General features: G+C 45.3%; 1 protein-coding gene across 4 annotated transcripts in view; it reads left to right on the plus strand.

The window, feature by feature from the left end:
- Positions 1-17,278, plus strand: part of LOC118212501 (astrotactin-2) — a 382,570-nt gene extending 365,292 nt beyond the window's left edge. For 3 of the 4 annotated variants that reach the window (XM_035390420.1, XM_035390422.1, XM_035390423.1), the window contains 4 exons: positions 526-670; positions 9,620-9,720; positions 10,460-10,643; positions 16,180-17,278. In XM_035390420.1, coding sequence (XP_035246311.1) covers positions 526-670; positions 9,620-9,720; positions 10,460-10,643; positions 16,180-16,420 — 671 coding nt within the window. In that variant the 3' untranslated portion in view covers positions 16,421-17,278. The remainder of the gene's footprint in view (positions 1-525; positions 671-9,619; positions 9,721-10,459; positions 10,644-16,179) is intronic. The other variant, XM_035390421.1, reaches the window with a different exon arrangement.
- The last annotated feature ends 270 nt before the right edge of the window (positions 17,279-17,548 follow it).

Raw genomic sequence — 17,548 nt, forward strand, 5'->3', positions numbered from 1 at the left:
ATGACCTTCTGTAAGACCACATCGTGTTATTTACCCCGAGGGGGATGGCATCAGGTTGAAGGAGACTCGTGAGGAATCGGCTCATTCAGTAACACTGTGTGGCCACTAGAGGTGCTAGTGTCAACATGAAAATGGCCTCTTGTCTTCTTTCTGTCGGTCGTGGAGACCAGTCAGAGCACTAAAGAAAAGGGGATTTAACCGAAATGTTTCGGGGAAAGGTATTATGTTTTATGTTGAAAAGACATATAAACTGGCCAAGAATTGATAAATTAAATCAATGATGATGAATAATATTTTATGATAATTCAAATAATAATCAGTTTATCAAAAAAGTACTCTTGGTCAAAAACCTATGATGCTATACATTGTTCCCTAGACAACTCTGTGTGTGTGTGTGTGTGTGTGTGAACTGTAGAATTATGTATTTCTCTTTAAATACAGGCGCAGTGCGTTGCAGGACGGACTGAATGGCTGGCTCTCTTTGTAACGTTGTTAAGCGAGCGCGTTCTCCGTGTCTGTCCCCAGGGGAGGTGCTGAGCCTGGTGGACGACCTCCTGTCGGGCGTGGGGTCCGCCTGCGTGGTGGCCGGGAGGCGGGGCGGGGGGGACCAGGCCCACCCCACCCTCTACACCCTGGTCTTCAAGTGCCTGGAGCCGGACAGCCTCTACAAGTAAGACTCCGCCCCCCCCAACCCCCCCCCCAAACGAAACCCCCGCCACCCTTCACACATCCGTGTTTTAACCAGGCGGCTCCTCGGTGGCGGCGGTGCGCGGGGTCGTAGGTCACCGCGCGGCTGTTGCCGGGCGACGGGGTTGACTGGCAGGATGACCTCGTGCGTTGTGATGCACGTGGTCACGCTTCCTTCGCTCCGTTTCATCGGTGCACAAAAGCTTTTGTGAAAACGTACGAGTGCTTTATTAAAGCTCTCGGAGGACAGTGAAGTGATAAGATGTCACGTGTGAGCTGATGCGGGTGTTATAGTGCTGCAGGACCTGCAAATGTATGCGTTTCAACATAGAAACAGCAACCAGTTCAGACCCAATTAACTAATAATGTAGATGAGGTGGCATACATGTGTAATGAATTTTTTACATTTTTGTAAATTCGGTTCCAAGTAACAGTGACCCTCTCTTTAGGATCTGGTTCAGGATCACTTGGCCTAAAAATGCGCTCATTTTTATGTCTTTAAAAGACAAATATAATATAATAAATTGTTATATTTTGGCCCTAGATGGTGTTCTCCTTCTGTTCTTTCCAGGAGAGTGTCATATTATTTATTTGTATGTATCATTCATTGTGTGAATATAGTAATGTAGTATAAAGGTGTAGAACTGGGCTTGCAGGTTTGAGTCCCGAGTGGGGCACCTTTGATTGGCAGTGGTACATTAGGTGTGGGGTAGTTTTACCTGAACTGCCACTCCAGACAATCCTGGCCAATCACTGGGCAGCAGCTGGACAAATCCTAGCCAGTCACTGGGCAGCAGCTGGACCAATCCGGGCCAATCACTGGGCAGCAGCTGGTCCAAGCCTGGCCAATCACTGGGCAGCAGCTGGTCCAACCCTGGCCAATCACTGGGCAGCAGCTGGTCCAATCGGGGCCAATCACTGGGCAGCAGCTGGTCCAATCGGGGCCAATCACTGGGCAGCAGCTGGACAAATCCTGGCCAATCACTAGGCAGCAGCTGGACAAATCCTGGCCAATCACTAGGCAGCAGCTGGTCCAACCCTGGCCAATCATTGGGCAGCAGCTGGACAAATCCTAGCCAATCACTGAGCAGCAGCTGGACAAATGCTTTTATAGCAGGAATATGTAGATTCTGGACATGCATGGAAGACCAATATTTCAGTAACAAAACTATGGTTTATGGATTTCAGCTTCTTAAACATTTATTCCATTATTTCCAGCCACCACTTACCTCATGATTTCATAGAATTATTAATGACCACAGTAATACATTTGGGCATAAATACTTGCAAAAGTTTGTTGTTCACGGTTAACGACAGACCACATCCAGGTGTGTGGTGGTTGCACATGAAATGACCACAGGTGACCTGAAACCAGCACGCAGGTAATGAGCTTTGCTGTGCAGCGGATTCACGAGTCACCGCGTTCGCCCACGGTTTGGTTTTGTTCTAGTCTACCGCACGAGAACTCATCATTCCTTTCAAGCTCCGAGAACCATCGCAAACAAATCCGGGGATGTCGTTGTTGCCGGTCGTGGGAAAGTTTACCCCGAGCAACAGCGTCCCGTCGAGCGCAAAGACTGCGACTCACAAAAGCGGAGAGAGAGGGAAAAATATTTAGCCTCTCTTCCTGCGAGCGTCACCCGCGCATGGCAATGCTAGCACAAGTTCCACGCGGCGCATTCTTGGAAAAAATGGATTCCAGAGCGTGCGGATTTTTGCGGAGAGAAGAGAAACAAACAGCGGGGCTATCATAACTAGATGAGACAGAAAGGAATGGGGAGAGAGGGAGAGGGAGGGAGGGAGGGGAGAGAGAGCAGATGGAGAGAGAGAAAGGGTGCTGGGAAGAGAAAGGGAGGGAGAGGAGAGATAGGAAAGATAGATGACTCGAATAGATTGATAGAATCCTTGAGGGAGGGAGAGGCGGACGGAGAGAGGGAGAGAGTGGTGTGGGGGCGAGAGGGGGAGAGATGGATTGGGAAAGAGAGAGAGAGAAGAATGTGGGTTTTGGCTCAGCCAAATGCCCAAGTGCGTGTAAAGTAGATGGCGAGCGGAGTCCATTTCTCACCTTCGGGAAAGGTGTACGCGTTCAGGTTGGGCTAAGCAGAGAGACTCTTCCACGCCCTACGCCCTCCCTCCTCTTCCTCAGCTCTAGGTGTCAGAGTCTCGTCTCTGCTTTACCCCCCTGTGCTGCTCTTCCTTTAGCCGTGTGGAGAGGCAGGAACATCGGCAGTTGAATGGGTTGTCCCGAAGAGCTCAGTGACTTTCAACGAGGCACTGTCATAGGATGCCACCTTTCCAACATGTCAGTTCATCAAATTTCTGCGCTGCTAGAGCTGCCCCGGTCAACTATACGTTGCTCCTAGATGTTTCCACGGTCAACTGTTTTTTGTGGAAGTGGAAACGTCTAGGAGCAGGAACAGCTCAGCCATGAAGCGGTAGGCCACACAAGCTCACAGAACGGGACCACCGAGTGCTGAAGCGTTTAGCGCTTACAATCACGCGCTAGCGAGTTCCAGACTGGGGCTGTTTTTCATGGTTTGGGGTAGGCCTCACAGTTCCAGTGAAGGGAAATATTAATTCTGCCGCGTACAGTGACATTCTAGAGAATTGTGCACTTTCCAACTTTGTGGCAACAGTTTGGGGAAGGCTCTTTCCTGTTTCTCTCTCTCTCTCTCTCTCTCTCTCTCTCTCTCTCCCTCTATCTCTCTCTCTCTCCCTCCCTCCCTCCCTCCCTCCCTCCCTCTCTCTCTCTCCCTCCCTCCCTCCCTCCCCTGAGCTTTTTGTGTCTGGGCCTGGGTACTCTCTTGTACAGAGACACAAATGCCGCTTATTAAATTTCTCGTTTGGGCAAGCCAAGTAGGCAAATACGGGCGACCCGTGCACTTGTTACAAGGTCACAAAGGGGGGGCCTGGTCCTGCGGGCCCAGAACCGCTTCTTACCGTGACTGTTGTGTTTTCGGCGCACTTGCGAGTAGAATGCTCTCTCTCTCTCTCTCTCTCTCTCTCTCTCTCAGTTCAATTCAATTCAATTCAGTTTGCTTTATTGGCATTACAAATTTGTACATTTGTATTGCTAAAGCTTGGTAGATACATGGCAATATATTTTAAATTTAAAAAAAAAAAAAACTATAAGTAACAATAAATAGTAACAATAACTAACGGTAAAAAGTTGCAATAGCAATAAAAATAAATGAGCATCTCTCTCTCTCTCTCTCGGCCACGCCAGTGGAAGCAGCTGCGCGGCGGGAAGCCGGTCCAGACGCAGCTGTGTGTGTGAAAACGCTTAGCGCGCGGCGCTTATCGCGGGCTTGGCCGGGCCCCGCAGCCTTGCTCCTCTCCTGATAAGGGCCCGCTTTACGCACGGGATTGCGTAGGACCCCTCCCCCCCCCCCCCGGCCCTCGCGCGCAGGACCGTTAGCTGCCCTTATCGCTGCCTGATAGCGGCGCTGCGCCGGGTCTTTGGGTTTGCGTTCGATTGTTACGAGGTTACCGGACTAATGTTTCCTTCCTCTTCTAGGTATTACCCCCCCCCCCCCCCCATACTCCCCCACCCCCCATGCATTTGGGGACTTGTGTTTTTGTAACCTTATTTTTATATCGGTTTCAATGTATTCCAGCTACAACACAGTATAAAAGTCACAAATGATGCAGTTATTCAGTTCTGTCAGGTCGATTTGTGACATACAGTACGAGACCATGTGTGTTTTTTTTTAAAAACGTTGGGTAGAGAAGAATTCAGTTTATTTTTGCTAATTTTTTTTAAATAAACTGTACAACTTTCCTCAAATTAGAGTGCTTTGGCTTTAATTGCAACTAATCAAATTATTGGCAGTCTCTCCAATCATTGCCATTAGAAAGGTTCCTTGGAATTACATTAAATTTATCGTTTTTTTTTTTTTTTGTATATCGCTCATTCCAGAAGTGTGGGGTTTATGTCAACAACGCATTCGTCCACAGCAGGAAGCTGCCCTCACGGCAGACTTCTTCAGAAGTTTATCGGACTTGGCTTTTTCACAGTTTTTCGCAGACACTGTTGCAGTAAGTGACGGAAGGACTTGGCAGAAGAACGACACAAAGTATTTTCCAATGTAGTAGAGTAGGAACTGTCCTCAGATAAGGCTGAACTCAGTAGATAATTCGCTCTTTCCAACAGCTGTGGTCCTGCTCATGCCACCTGTCCCTTTGACGGTAATCTCAGAATTATCTCTCCAAATGTCTTTCCCCTTCTTCTGAAATGTGCTCAAGAAGAAGAAAAAAAAGCAGTGAGCAGCAAGTAGTGGAAACTTTTTGGAAAATGCCACAGCATTTCTGAAGCAATTTTTTTTAATCAAAACTTTGGTGCTGTCTGTGTTTCTTATTGTTTTTATATATTTAAATATAAAAAACACACTTATTTATGTTTTGTGTATGGTTGGTTTACACGCACGCAAACATGCACAACACACAAACACACAAACACACACAGTAAGTTACCACTGTCAGTTTGCAGGGGTGACTTCATTCTTCCGACTACCTTAGCACATGCTACGGGAAATGCACTGACATACAAATTGGAAAGTGGCGATAATGGACAGATGCTGGAAAATATTCATTATCAGAACTTTCCTGTTTGTAATTCAGCACACCTCCTGTGCATATGTACGAGGTGAAGTAGTTGGGTGGATTTTATTGGTGAATGTCAGCCTCCCCACCCCCCCCCCCCCCCCCATGCTGTCAGTAGTAAGGAATTTGTTTCAAAAGCTTCCATCGAAATCAATCAGTGGCCCAGTCTATCAGACTGACGGAGACTGCGTGTTTAAAATCTGACTCAGATGTGTTCTTGGCTCTGAACCATGAAGGCCAGAGTCTTCCTCCTGGTTCGGACTTCCACACATTATATCCGAAAGCGTTCTTGAATTTTTATTTATTTATTTATTTATTTATTTATTTATTTATTTATTTATTTATTTATTTCTTCGCTTTTTTCCCGCGTAATCTTTGATGTGTGCGTAATCACCCCACAAGGTTTAATGTTTCTTCCTACGAAGGCCAATATATTTTTTTTTTATAGCTTCTCTCCTACGATCCACTTCCAAAGCACCTGTAGTCATAGCGAAGGCATTCTCACGGAGTCCAGCCGACAGAACGACGGTTCGTACGGCATCAAACGCGAAGGTAAAACGGCCTCGTCAAATATAATGAGCAGGAACAATTCTCTTTAACAAGGGGGAAAATATTCTCCATAATTAATTTTTATTCGACTTCATAAGCTAGCATTTCAGGTTAGCGATGATTTCACAGTTTGTACCATCAAGGTGTGTGATTGATGAAAGCAACGTAGCAAACGACTACAGGTTCATTTTTTCAGTTTTATTTTTTGCCTTTTTATGGTGCTTTTTGCCTTTTAAAAATACTTTTCCTGAATATTTTTCCGGGTGAAAAACTTCACTGGACTCATGGGATTGTTTTTTATTTGAACCTATAAACCAACAGGTCACGCTAAATGTCAAGTTGGTAAAATATTAATTTATTTCTTTGTAATAAATTATCCATACATGGCTGCCATGTACTTTGGATGCATAGTTTCAAACCTGAGGTCCCAAAATGATGTGGATCATTGGGAGCAAAAAAAAGGTACTATGAACCGATCTTAGAATTAGAGTTAGTTAAAATCCTGCAGTTATGGACATAATTTTTTTTTTGTTGATAAACTTTTTAGCATCCAGCAGTGTCCTAATTCCCCTCACCCCTACTGTCCTATGAAAAATTCCAAGCTATAAGGACAAATTTGTGTAATATAATTAGGTGTTTCACTTGCTGTGAACGTTGCATTTCAGCATTCTTTAAGCACTTTCAGAGCGTAGAGAGGTGACTCACCTCAACCACAGCCTGCAACTGAGTGATGTACCTTCCCCGCACTCGTCCTCACCATGTTCAACACACGTCAAAACACGAATACAATTTCAACTGTCATTTCTCAAGCTCGAAAGCCTTTTCAAACCGTGCTAAACCTTCCCCACCGATCGCATCGAAGTGCGTGAGAGGCTAATTTGCCTACAGCCAGGGGAAATGAAACGAGGTGGGCGTGTCCCGGTCTCCTGTCTTGCTTCGACATTCATTGTCGGTCCCAACAACACCTTTCCTTTGTCGGGTGGTAAACTGATAGAGCACATTAAATGCGGGCCACAGAAATGCAGTGTGTAATCTGGAAGGTTCTCATTCTTGCTGTCAGTAAGAAGACAGTCAGTATGTAGAATGCACTTCTCGTCAACGCTGTGCAGTGTTCCGTGTTAAATCACCTCTGACAGAGTGCATTAAATCTGCTCTCGTTTCAGTGTTTCACAAGCGGGTCACAGAGAAGCAGTGCGTAATCTGTAACGATCTCCATTCACGTTGTCAGCGAGAAGAAGTGTGCGACTCATTTATACTTCTTGTCCAGTACGTTTCCCGGTGATAGACTGTGATATAGCCAGAGAGACAGGCCCCCACCCGAATCGCCGGAGGTGCGCGTAAAATATGCGGACATCGATCGCAAAGATCCCGAAACACACCCCAAATATGAAGGTATGTGGAAGATGAGGACCGCAAAATTGGAACTCCCCCCCTTCCCTCCATTCCAAAGTTCATTGATGCACTTTGGAATGTAAAACCTTGAGCTACTGGTTGTAGAGAGGGCGAGAGAGAGATGATGTTCGTACTTGTCCTTCATGGTGTCTCTGCAAAAGACCGTTCAGACTATTAATCTTTTTTGCTGTCACCTCTGCGCTGGGCCTCTAAAAGCGTGCATGTTTCATCTGCAGCTCGACCTCTTTAAGTCCACTGTTTCTATCTGTCAAAATCTGGTGGAAATCTCTGAGATCTGGTGTCTAGTGCAAAATCGTCGATTTTTGCAGTCTTGCCATTTGGAAGCTCATTCATGCATTTACGTTACAAATTTTAAAAAGATATAAGCAGTGATTTAGAGGTGCTGCCAGCTTCCAAAACTCTGCTCCTTCCAGTGAAGAACTTTGGAGTTGGGCGAAACACTGGCACACCTGTGTTTCGCCCTAATCTGAAAACTGTGAATTTCATTGTTTGGAACATATCTCATGTCTTATTCTTCAAAACAAAAATAGTAAAAAAAAAAAAAAAATTCCTTATTTTACAATGTCCTGTTTAGTCATTTAGATAGGAAGTGCTCTAACTGGCTAGGCTTTTGCTCAGTGGAGAAGCTTTAGGCTTTAGGGTGGGGTGGGGGGGGGGGGGGGGGGGTTGGGGGGGGGTGGCTGGGGGGGTTAAACTACCTTGTTGTACGTGTGGCATTAAGACAAACAGAGCACGCTCAGATGGCACTCTAAACCGGCTGCTAAATCCGCTCCCTCCCTGTCACCCCATGAAATGAAAACTCTTCAAATTCCCCAGACTGTAGCGTGGCTGCATCATTTAAAAGTCATTTAAGTTGTTCTGTTCCAGGTTTCGGGGAATCCGGTCTTTGAGGACCAGTGTGTGTGCGAACTTTGGACTCTGCCAAGTACCCTGGATCAGTAGCTAGCTGATTACCCGTATAGGCCGATGCTGGTTTGGCCTTTGATTAAACGGCAGTGAAGGTACTACGCAGGGACACAAAATGGCCTCCCGTAGCTGTCACTCAACAGCGACTCGGCAAGCTGGGCTGAACTATCAGGTCGTCTGGCAGGCGATTGGACGTTGGACTAATTGAGTCATTATGAGCAGAAGTTGCCTTGAAAACTAGTAGCAGTTACGGTTTTGTGAGATTTGAGACAATATCGCACCCTGCCCCCCCCCCCCCCCCCCCCATGCAACAGATGCTAAAGAATATCTGTGGTGTGAAAGAAAATGTGAACAGTGTCCAGGTGGGCCAAGCTGCAAAAGATAAAATAAATGTGTGGTAAAGCTTTGGTTTGACGCATATATAATGCTTTTATAGTGCTTTTTTAAAAATAATGCGTAGTGCTTTTCCGTTAAAGGTTAGGGAAACTTTAGGCCCGTGGAAGAAACATTAAAGCGTGAATGGGTGTTGCACAGTTCAATGTTATACCCTCCCACAGGGAGTTTGTTTATATACACATGTCTTCTGCTAGTAAGCCAGCCCGCCTGCAGGGTAGGTGTTAATGGCTGAGGCTATCTGAGCTGTCTGCGTGTGGTCAGTGTCTCCTTCTGTCCACACAACGCACCTCTCCGAGGCTCCCGAAATTAATGCCTCGCGTCTTCTGACCAGAGGCACCGCCAAGTCCGTCTCTTTCTTATCCTTTCTTTCGTGAGAAATGTTTCCCCCTTCCGAAAGGTTACGTAACTTCTGAGAAATCGTTATCAGGAGAAGAGGTTAGTGCGGGGGGGGTCTTTGCAGAGTTATGAGTGAGACTTGTGGGGGTCTTAATGTGGGGGTGTTGGATGGTCTCAGACAGACCGTGTGTTTTATCTTTAGCGTGGGGGGGGGGTGGGGGGGGGTCCTGCTCCATTGTTAAAGGGCAAGGGAGACCCCGCTCCGGCCCCCTGTTGGGGCTCGGTTATCCGTTCCCGTCTGGCGCTCCGGGGACGGTTTTGGGAAAGTTACGCACCTCTGTGGAATTCCCGCTGCGGGCCTGTTGGGAATCACGGGCGTTCCGGCTTGGGAATTCCGCGGCTGTCATCGGAGGGCTCGTAATAAATCGGCCCGTTTAGAGGGAACGGCTTGTTCCAGAAACATCTCCGTGAGATGCATGGCCGTGCTCGGAGGATTGATGGGAGTTCAAACGTAGCCAATGAGAGATTTTTTTTTTTGTGGCTCAGGGCCACCTGATTGGCTGTTCAGGTGGAGCAGTGTTTTCCGAACTAGGGTTTATCTTCTCGCCCTCTCTTTCACCTATGACTCTCTGTTTGTTTCTCTCTCTCTCTCTCTCACTCTCTCTTACTCTCTCTCTCTCTCTCTCTCTCTCTCTCTCTCTCTCTCTCTCTCTCTCTCTCTCTCTCTCAGGTTCACTTTGTACGCCCTGGATAGTCGCGGGAGCCGCTCGGAGTCCAGTTATGTCTCGGTCAGGACCTCCTGCCCCATCGTGGATGACAGCAGAGCAGAAGGTGCACCATACGCCCCCCTCCACTACCACAAAAACTCCCTTATACCCCCATCACAAAAACTCCCTTATACCGTCCCCACCAGGTCCTCAGAAGGTTTTTTTTTATAGATGCCTGATCCCTACAACAGAACATTCCCTTTTTCTTAAAGAATAATCACCTGTGCATTGTAAGCGCTACCATTCTCTGTTACCATGGGAATATTCTGATTCATATGTCTTACATGTGCAACGGACAATGTACCACTGTACATTATCCCACGTACACCACAGCTGCTTGGCACATAAATTCATCATTCTGATGATATACCTTCTACCAGAAAATTAGTTCCAACAAACAGCAACATCTCACAACATTCTTAATTTTTTTCATAGTTTACACTACAAAAATTTAATTGGACATTTCCATTTATAGCAAGGTTGGGGGTGTTTGTGGCCAGTTTTGGAGTGACAGCTCTTCCTGTAGCAGGATTAGCTTCTACGTTTTCCTTTCCTTCTTTCCAAGCTTATTTCCTGATTGAAGGTATTAGCTACTGACGCAAGAGCACATTCTGACCAGGCTACTCGGGTACATAGAGCACAGAGGGATATAACTGGGTGAGAAAGAGAAATCATACAGAAATTACACCCGCTCTTTGGCCAATCGGAATCCAGTATCCAGCAAAGCGCGACGCGAGAACGAATAGAACGCGGTGCGGTCGCGCGACCTGAACTTCTGTTTCCGGGCGGGTGTCCCGTCCCAGAGATCGCCGACAAGGTGTACAACCTGTACAACGGCTACACCAGCGGGAAGGAGCAGCAGACCGCCTACAACACCCTGATGGAGATCCCGCCGCCCTTGCTCTACCGCGTCCAGCACCACTACAACGCCCACTACGAGAAGTTCGGCGACTTCGTCTGGCGCAGCGAGGACGAGCTGGGGCCCAGGTGAGCCGTCCCCCCCGTCCAATCGGGGGCTCCCGCCTAAAATCGCGTTCAACGCGAACGGGATGTTTCGTCTGGTCGTTTTTGTTTTATTGTGCCGACTGGACCAGGGGCCTTTTCTGTGTTTCATCAGTGTCCAGTTAACTCGGAAGGCGAACTCTGTACCAGGAACTGGCTGTGTGATTAGCCGTTTTAATTGGAAGCGCTGTGTTGCCGTGGAAACCAACCCAGCCTGCGGCCGCCCATGAACAGACTAGACCCTTGATCTTCAGCAGGGGGTGTCCGGCCTTTTCCGAAAAATGGCCGGTGTGGGTGCAGGTTTTGGTTTTATTCCGGCACTACGACACCGGACTCAGCTGGTGAACTAATCACGGTCTTCGATCAAGACCGCGATACGTAGAATCAGGTGCCTTAGTGCTGGGCTGGAACATTGACCTGCACCCACGCCGGCCCCTTTAAGATTGGCTAAGATTGAACTATCCAAGGGGGTATTTCACAAAGCAGGATTACCGAGTTGGATAGCTGTGCTGAGTAAAACCCGGAACAGCTCTTTTTACTTCAGTCCATGTTCCAGATTTGGTAGGGTTGCAGGTAGGGCCCTGATCTGGGTCTAGTTTCCGATCCAGCCTCCAGCACTGTGTTCAGGCCTGGTCTCAGACACCTTCTGGCTGTTTGACTCTGCCACACAGCCATGGCTTGCTGTTTCATGGGTTATCTCGTTAACTCTGTGGGAAGCTGTAAGTCATAATGGCTGCTGGGGTATACCTCATTTCCACAGACGCCCCTTGTTCTGCTGACCGAAATAAACCTACGCCTGAAAAATCTCCTCCAGCCCAGCTTATTAGCAGAGGTGGAAAGTCCAGTTTCAGAAAGCTGAGGTCCTCCCCAGCATTTTTTTTCTAATCACCAGGATTTGCTAATTGGTGCAGTTATTCTGCCAGGGGGTAGAACTGATTACTGAAAACAGCTGGCTGAGTTCAAGGGGGTGGAAGAAAAACATGGCAAGGACTTTTACTTTCTGGCCCCTGGACTTTCCACCTGTATGTTAGTCCCTTTCCAGTAGCTTACAGCTGTGTTCAGGTATGCACTGGAACCATTTCCTGTGTGACATTGTCAACCTTGCTTAGCTGAAAGACTTCATTTCCCAGAATCCCCTCCTCATAAACGTTGTCCTCGAAACAGATGGGAGAAGAAGAAAAAAAAATGGAAACGGAACACTGCAAACCATCTTTCAACATACGTTTCTGGCGGATTACAATTCAGAATCCACATCAGTTTCAGGGCAGCTTTGGCAGTAAATGTGTTTAAAAGCGTCATCTTGAAAGTATCATGTTTTTGTCAACACCGACATCTTTAAAAAATGTCATTTATCCCTTAGAAGGCAGTACGTTGGCACTTTGTTTAGAAGAACGCTTGTGCATATGACAGCCTAAAGTCAGCCTTTGATTTTGCCGTGGTTCGTTTTAATTAAGTTGCTTATTGAATGCAAAAGACGAATTAAATATACATGCAAGAACTAGAACCATGCCGTGGCATGTAGCCTGTTTGTGTTCACTATGAGATCCTGTGGTCTGATATTTTTAAAAAAAAGATCTTTTTGGAACAGTTTAGGAATGCTGAGTTCCATCCCCACCTTGCTGATGTAAGAGATGCAACTTGTTGAGTCGCTCAAAGGAGACGCTGGTGTTGAGTTTGTACGTGCGCGTTAGGTAGAGCAGGGTAAACTTAATCTACAGCTGCTGGAGTATCTTCCATCAGCATCTGTCTATCTTATTCAGACCCACTTCATTTAAGATTGAAAAATGCACTGTGAAATCTTAAATATGAAGTAATTGAATGTGTGCATATATCACAAACACATCAGTTTTTGGTTGTACTATGGACATGCAGGTAGCTGTAGAATATATTGTAAGATAACATTATTTTATTGTATATTATTGTTATTGATAGATAGATAGATAGATAGATAGATAGATTGATTGATTGATTGATTGATTGATTGATCTGTCCCCTCCCCAAGCGTCCCCTTCTCACAGCAATAATCATCTTGATCATGTCAGTTATTCACATGGTACAGAGCTTCCAGCCGTGGCCTTTTCAAATGTATTTGTTTGTTCTTTGGGGAAATTATATCGCTTCGGTATCAAAGCAAATTTTGAGAACCAAAGATTTGTCAGAGCCGAGTTCTGGCTTCTCTCGGTGAGTGTCCGGGGCCCGGGTATTTGAGACGGTCTGTTTCCACTTCAGGTTTAAGTGGGTCCATGAAATCTGCGCAGTTTGAGCCACGGTTTGAGCCATCTCCGTGCGATGGCTCACCAGCAGAACGAGGGCAGAATGCATTTCGAATCCATCTGCGCGTTCTTTCTAGAAGCTGACGGAAAGAGAAACTCAACGTTTAGACCGAAACGATGACAAAACCGCCGAAGTGTTCGCTGTTCGTTCACTCAGAGAACTGTCTCTCCGTCACATTCCGCTAATTTGGCAGCACATTTGCTGAAACTATTAAGAAACTGTAGGAAACTACAGTATCCAGGAATCAAATGCACCTTTGGGAAAAGCTGTAATTGCAGCTGTTTCTAACTTAAAGTCTGGTCCTCATTACATTACATTACAGGCACTTAGCAGACCCACTTTTTACACAGCATCCATTTATACGGCTGGATATATACTGAAGCCATGCGGGTTAAGGTGCCTTGCCATCCTACCCAGGAATCGAACCTGTGACCTTTAGGTTACAAGCCCAGTTCCCATTGTACCCATTGTACTACACTGCTGCCGTTGGCCTCTTTAGCAGACAAGTGAGAAGCCTGCCTGTGTGCTAGGCAATGAGAGGCAGATTGTATCAAAGAAATGCAATCTCAGCCCCCCCCCCCCCCCCCCCCCCCGCCCCCAACCAATCACCCTATAATACATTATATTGCAATAAAGATTTTGTCTGTGTAGACAAATGTTTGTTTCCATGCAGAGGGATTCACTCTTTTTCTCTCTCTGTCTTTTTTCCCTCTTTCTTTCTGTCTCCCCCCCACTCTCTCTTTCTCTCTCTGTCCCTTTTGTCTTGCGCTTTCTTCCTTTCTGTTTTGAGAAGGGTTGCCATGTGTCTTTGCTTCCCCCTCCACCCGAGATAAAGATCAGTTAACTAAAGTGCAATTTTCTGCATACTGTATGAACACGATCAATATGGTTTTTACAATGAGAAAATACATAATGTGAAATACAGGAGAGGGAAATTATTTCTAATACCGTGTGACGGATATTGGATTTGTAATGGAAACATATTCATTCTATTTGGGCAAGGGTTGCCATGTGTTTTCAGTTACCCTCCCTCCAGGACGGGGATAAAGATCACTTTCCCCATCAGAAATGCACATTTACACATTGTACTGTTAGAAATGTGTTCTACACCTGGAGCAAGCATCCTGAAATACGGGTTGCCATGTTTTTGGTTTGCCACAGCTTGGATTAAAAAAAAATGTGATATGTATGTAATATGTGAATAATACCTGATAACATATGATGTATTATATGGTGTTTAGTATAGATTTTTTTTGTTTGTTTAATGAGGGATGTTAACAGTATACACACAGTGATTCATGAGGGATGTTAAAGGTATATGTGCAGTGATTAATGAGCGATGGAGGTATGACATAGCTCAGGAGGTATGACCGATTGTCTGCAGTCGGAGGGTTGCCAGTTCAAATCCCGCCCTGGGCATGTCGAAGTGTCCTTGAGCAAGACACCTAACCCCTAACTGCTCTGGCGAATGAGAGGCATCAATTGTAAAGCGCTTTGGATAAAAGCACTATATAAATGCAGTCCATTTACCAGTCCATTTGATTAATTAGGGATGTTAACAGTATACACACAGTGATTCGTGAGGGATGTTAAAGGTATATGTGCAATGATTAATGAGGGGTGTTAAAGGTATATGTGCAGTGATTCATGAGGGATGTTAAAGGTATATATGCAGTGATTAATGAGGGTTGTTAAAGGTATACACACAGTGATTAATGAGGAATGATAAAGGTATATATGCAGTGATTAATGAGGGATGTTAAAGGTATATGTGCAGTGATTAATGAGGGATGTTAAAGGTATACACACAGTGATTAATGAGGGGTGTTAAAGGTATATGTGCAGTGATTAGTGAGGTATGTTAAAGGTATATGTGCAGTGATTAATGAGGGATGTTAAAGGTATATATGCAGTGATTAATGAGAGATGTTAAAGGTATATATGCAGTGATTAATGAGGGATGTTAAAGGTATATGTGCAGTGATCAATGAGGGATGTTAAAGGTATATGTGCAGTGATTAATGAGGGATGTTAAAGGTATATGTGCAGTGATTAATGAGGGATGTTAAAGGTATATGTGCAGTGATTAATGAGGGATGTTAAAGGTATATATGCAGTGATTAATGAGTGATGTTAAAGGTATACGCACAGTGATTCATGAGGGATGTTAAAGGTATATGTGCAGTGATTCATGAGGGATGTTAAAGGTATATGTGCAGTGATTAGTGAGGTATGTTAAAGGTATATGTGCAGTGATTAATGAGGGATGTTAAAGGTATATATGCAGTGATTAATGAGAGATGTTAAAGGTATATATGCAGTGATTAATGAGGGATGTTAAAGGTATATGTGCAGTGATCAATGAGGGATGTTAAAGGTATATGTGCAGTGATTAATGAGGGATGTTAAAGGTATATGTGCAGTGATTAATGAGGGATGTTAAAGGTATATGTGCAGTGATTAATGAGGGATGTTAAAGGTATATATGCAGTGATTAATGAGTGATGTTAAAGGTATACGCACAGTGATTCATGAGGGATGTTAAAGGTATATGTGCAGTGATTCATGAGGGATGTTAAAGGTATATATGCAGTGATTAATGAGTGATGTTAAAGGTATACGCACAGTGATTAATGAGGGATGTTAAAGGTGTATGTGCAGTGATTCATGAGGGGTGTTAAAGGTATATGTGCAGTGATTAATGAGGGATGTTAAAGGTATATGTGCAGTGATTAATGAGGAATGATAAAGGTATATATGCAGTGATTAATGAGGGATGTTAAAGGTGTATGTGCAGTGATTCATGAGGGGTGTTAAAGGTATATGTGCAGTGATTAATGAGGGATGTTAAAGGTGTATGTGCAGTGATTAATGAGGAATGATAAAGGTATATGTGCAGTGATTAATGAGGGATGTTAAAGGTATATGTGCAGTGATTAATGAGGGATGTTAAAGGTATATGTGCAGTGATTAATGAGGGATGTTAAAGGTATACACACAGTGATTCATGAGGGATGTTAAAGGTATACACACAGTGATTAATGAGGGATGTTAAAGGTATATGTGCAGTGATTAATGAGGGATGTTAAAGGTATATGTGCAGTGATTAATGAGGGATGTTAAAGGTATATGTGCAGTGATTAATGAGGGATGTTAAAGGTATATGTGCAGTGATTAATGAGGGATGTTAAAGGTATATGTGCAGTGATTAATGAGGGTTGCCATGTGCTGGGTTTATCCCCCCCAGGAAGGCGCACCTGATCCTGCGGAGGCTGGAGCGACTGAGCCGGTACTGCCGGTCGCTGCTCCGCAGCACGTACATCCAGAGCCGGACGGACGCGGCCAGCTACTCGCTGTGCCGCAGCGAAGGGGCCCGGCCACCGGGGGGCGCCGCCTGGCACGGCTACCTGCACGAGACGCGGCTCTCCTGTGCCGAGAGGCTGGCCACCGTCCAGCGCAACACCTACGGCAGCGCCAAGCTGCGGTGAGAGAGGCCCCGCCCCCTGCCCCGCCCCCTCACTCTGGCCCCGCCCCCCGCTCTCTGCGACCTCGCTGCTTTTTCTCCGCCTCCTCACAAGGCACTGGTTTTCTTTTTTTTCTTTTTTTTTTTTTTGGAAAATAAGAAGAATGGGTTGGGGGGGGGGGGATTTAAGGAAGTGAAATAAAAATACCTCTGCGGACTTCCTTTTGACTTTTTCTTTTTTTATTTTAAAAGAAGCCAAGCGGAACCGAGAAGAGGATTTTAAAATATTCAAAATATATATATATACCGGTTCATTCGTAAGTTATTATTTGATATTAAGACCGCGGAACAGGCGGGTTACAGACTGGAGCATGTACTATATTCTCTCCCCTGTGAATAAAACGGACTGAATGTACGAAAGAGGTTTTTTATCATGGCCTTTCTGTTTCGTCAACCGCCAAGCTAGGAGGCGTGACTGAGCCACCAAATCTAATTTTTTTTTTTTTTTTTTTAATTGGGTGGGGCAGAAGGAGGCGGGGCAGGGCGGGACAGGATGGACCCATTACGGTGGATGTATTTTTTTTCCGGGTCATTTGTAATAATACTTGAACCACAGAGAGGCTTTATTCGCAGTGATCTGCAATCTTGTGTGCTGCAGATCGCGAATCGATCTGTGTCGTCGTGGGGTAGTGATGTCATCCCTGTGTAGTGTGTAACCTGTACGTTGAACACCAGCCAGTCCGACAAGTCGAGTCAAAGCCATGTGTTCTGTTTGTACATCCCAATTGACTCTTGGGGCGAGGGAGGCGGGGTTAAATTATATAAACGGTCAAGTTACAATATTGTGTATCCTAGATCACATTTAATCTGGGAATTTGGGAAGTGTGGGGGGGTGGGGGGTGGGGGGGGGGGGGGGGGGGGTGGGGGGGGGCAAATGGAGAACATTTCCCATATGAAAAAGTAATTGTATATCAATAAAATAAATAACATAAAAATGAAAAGTAAAGATAAGAGTAGATACATGATTTACGCCTAAATATACTGCACATATTGCAAAATATATCAATTATTGCCAGTTTTATACTGTATATTAATTTTTATGCATATATTGGATTTTAATATATATGTAATTTTTTAATATATATTAACACAT

Source organism: Anguilla anguilla, chromosome 14 (assembly GCF_013347855.1).
Source record: "Anguilla anguilla isolate fAngAng1 chromosome 14, fAngAng1.pri, whole genome shotgun sequence".
NCBI classification, from domain to species: domain Eukaryota; kingdom Metazoa; phylum Chordata; class Actinopteri; order Anguilliformes; family Anguillidae; genus Anguilla; species Anguilla anguilla.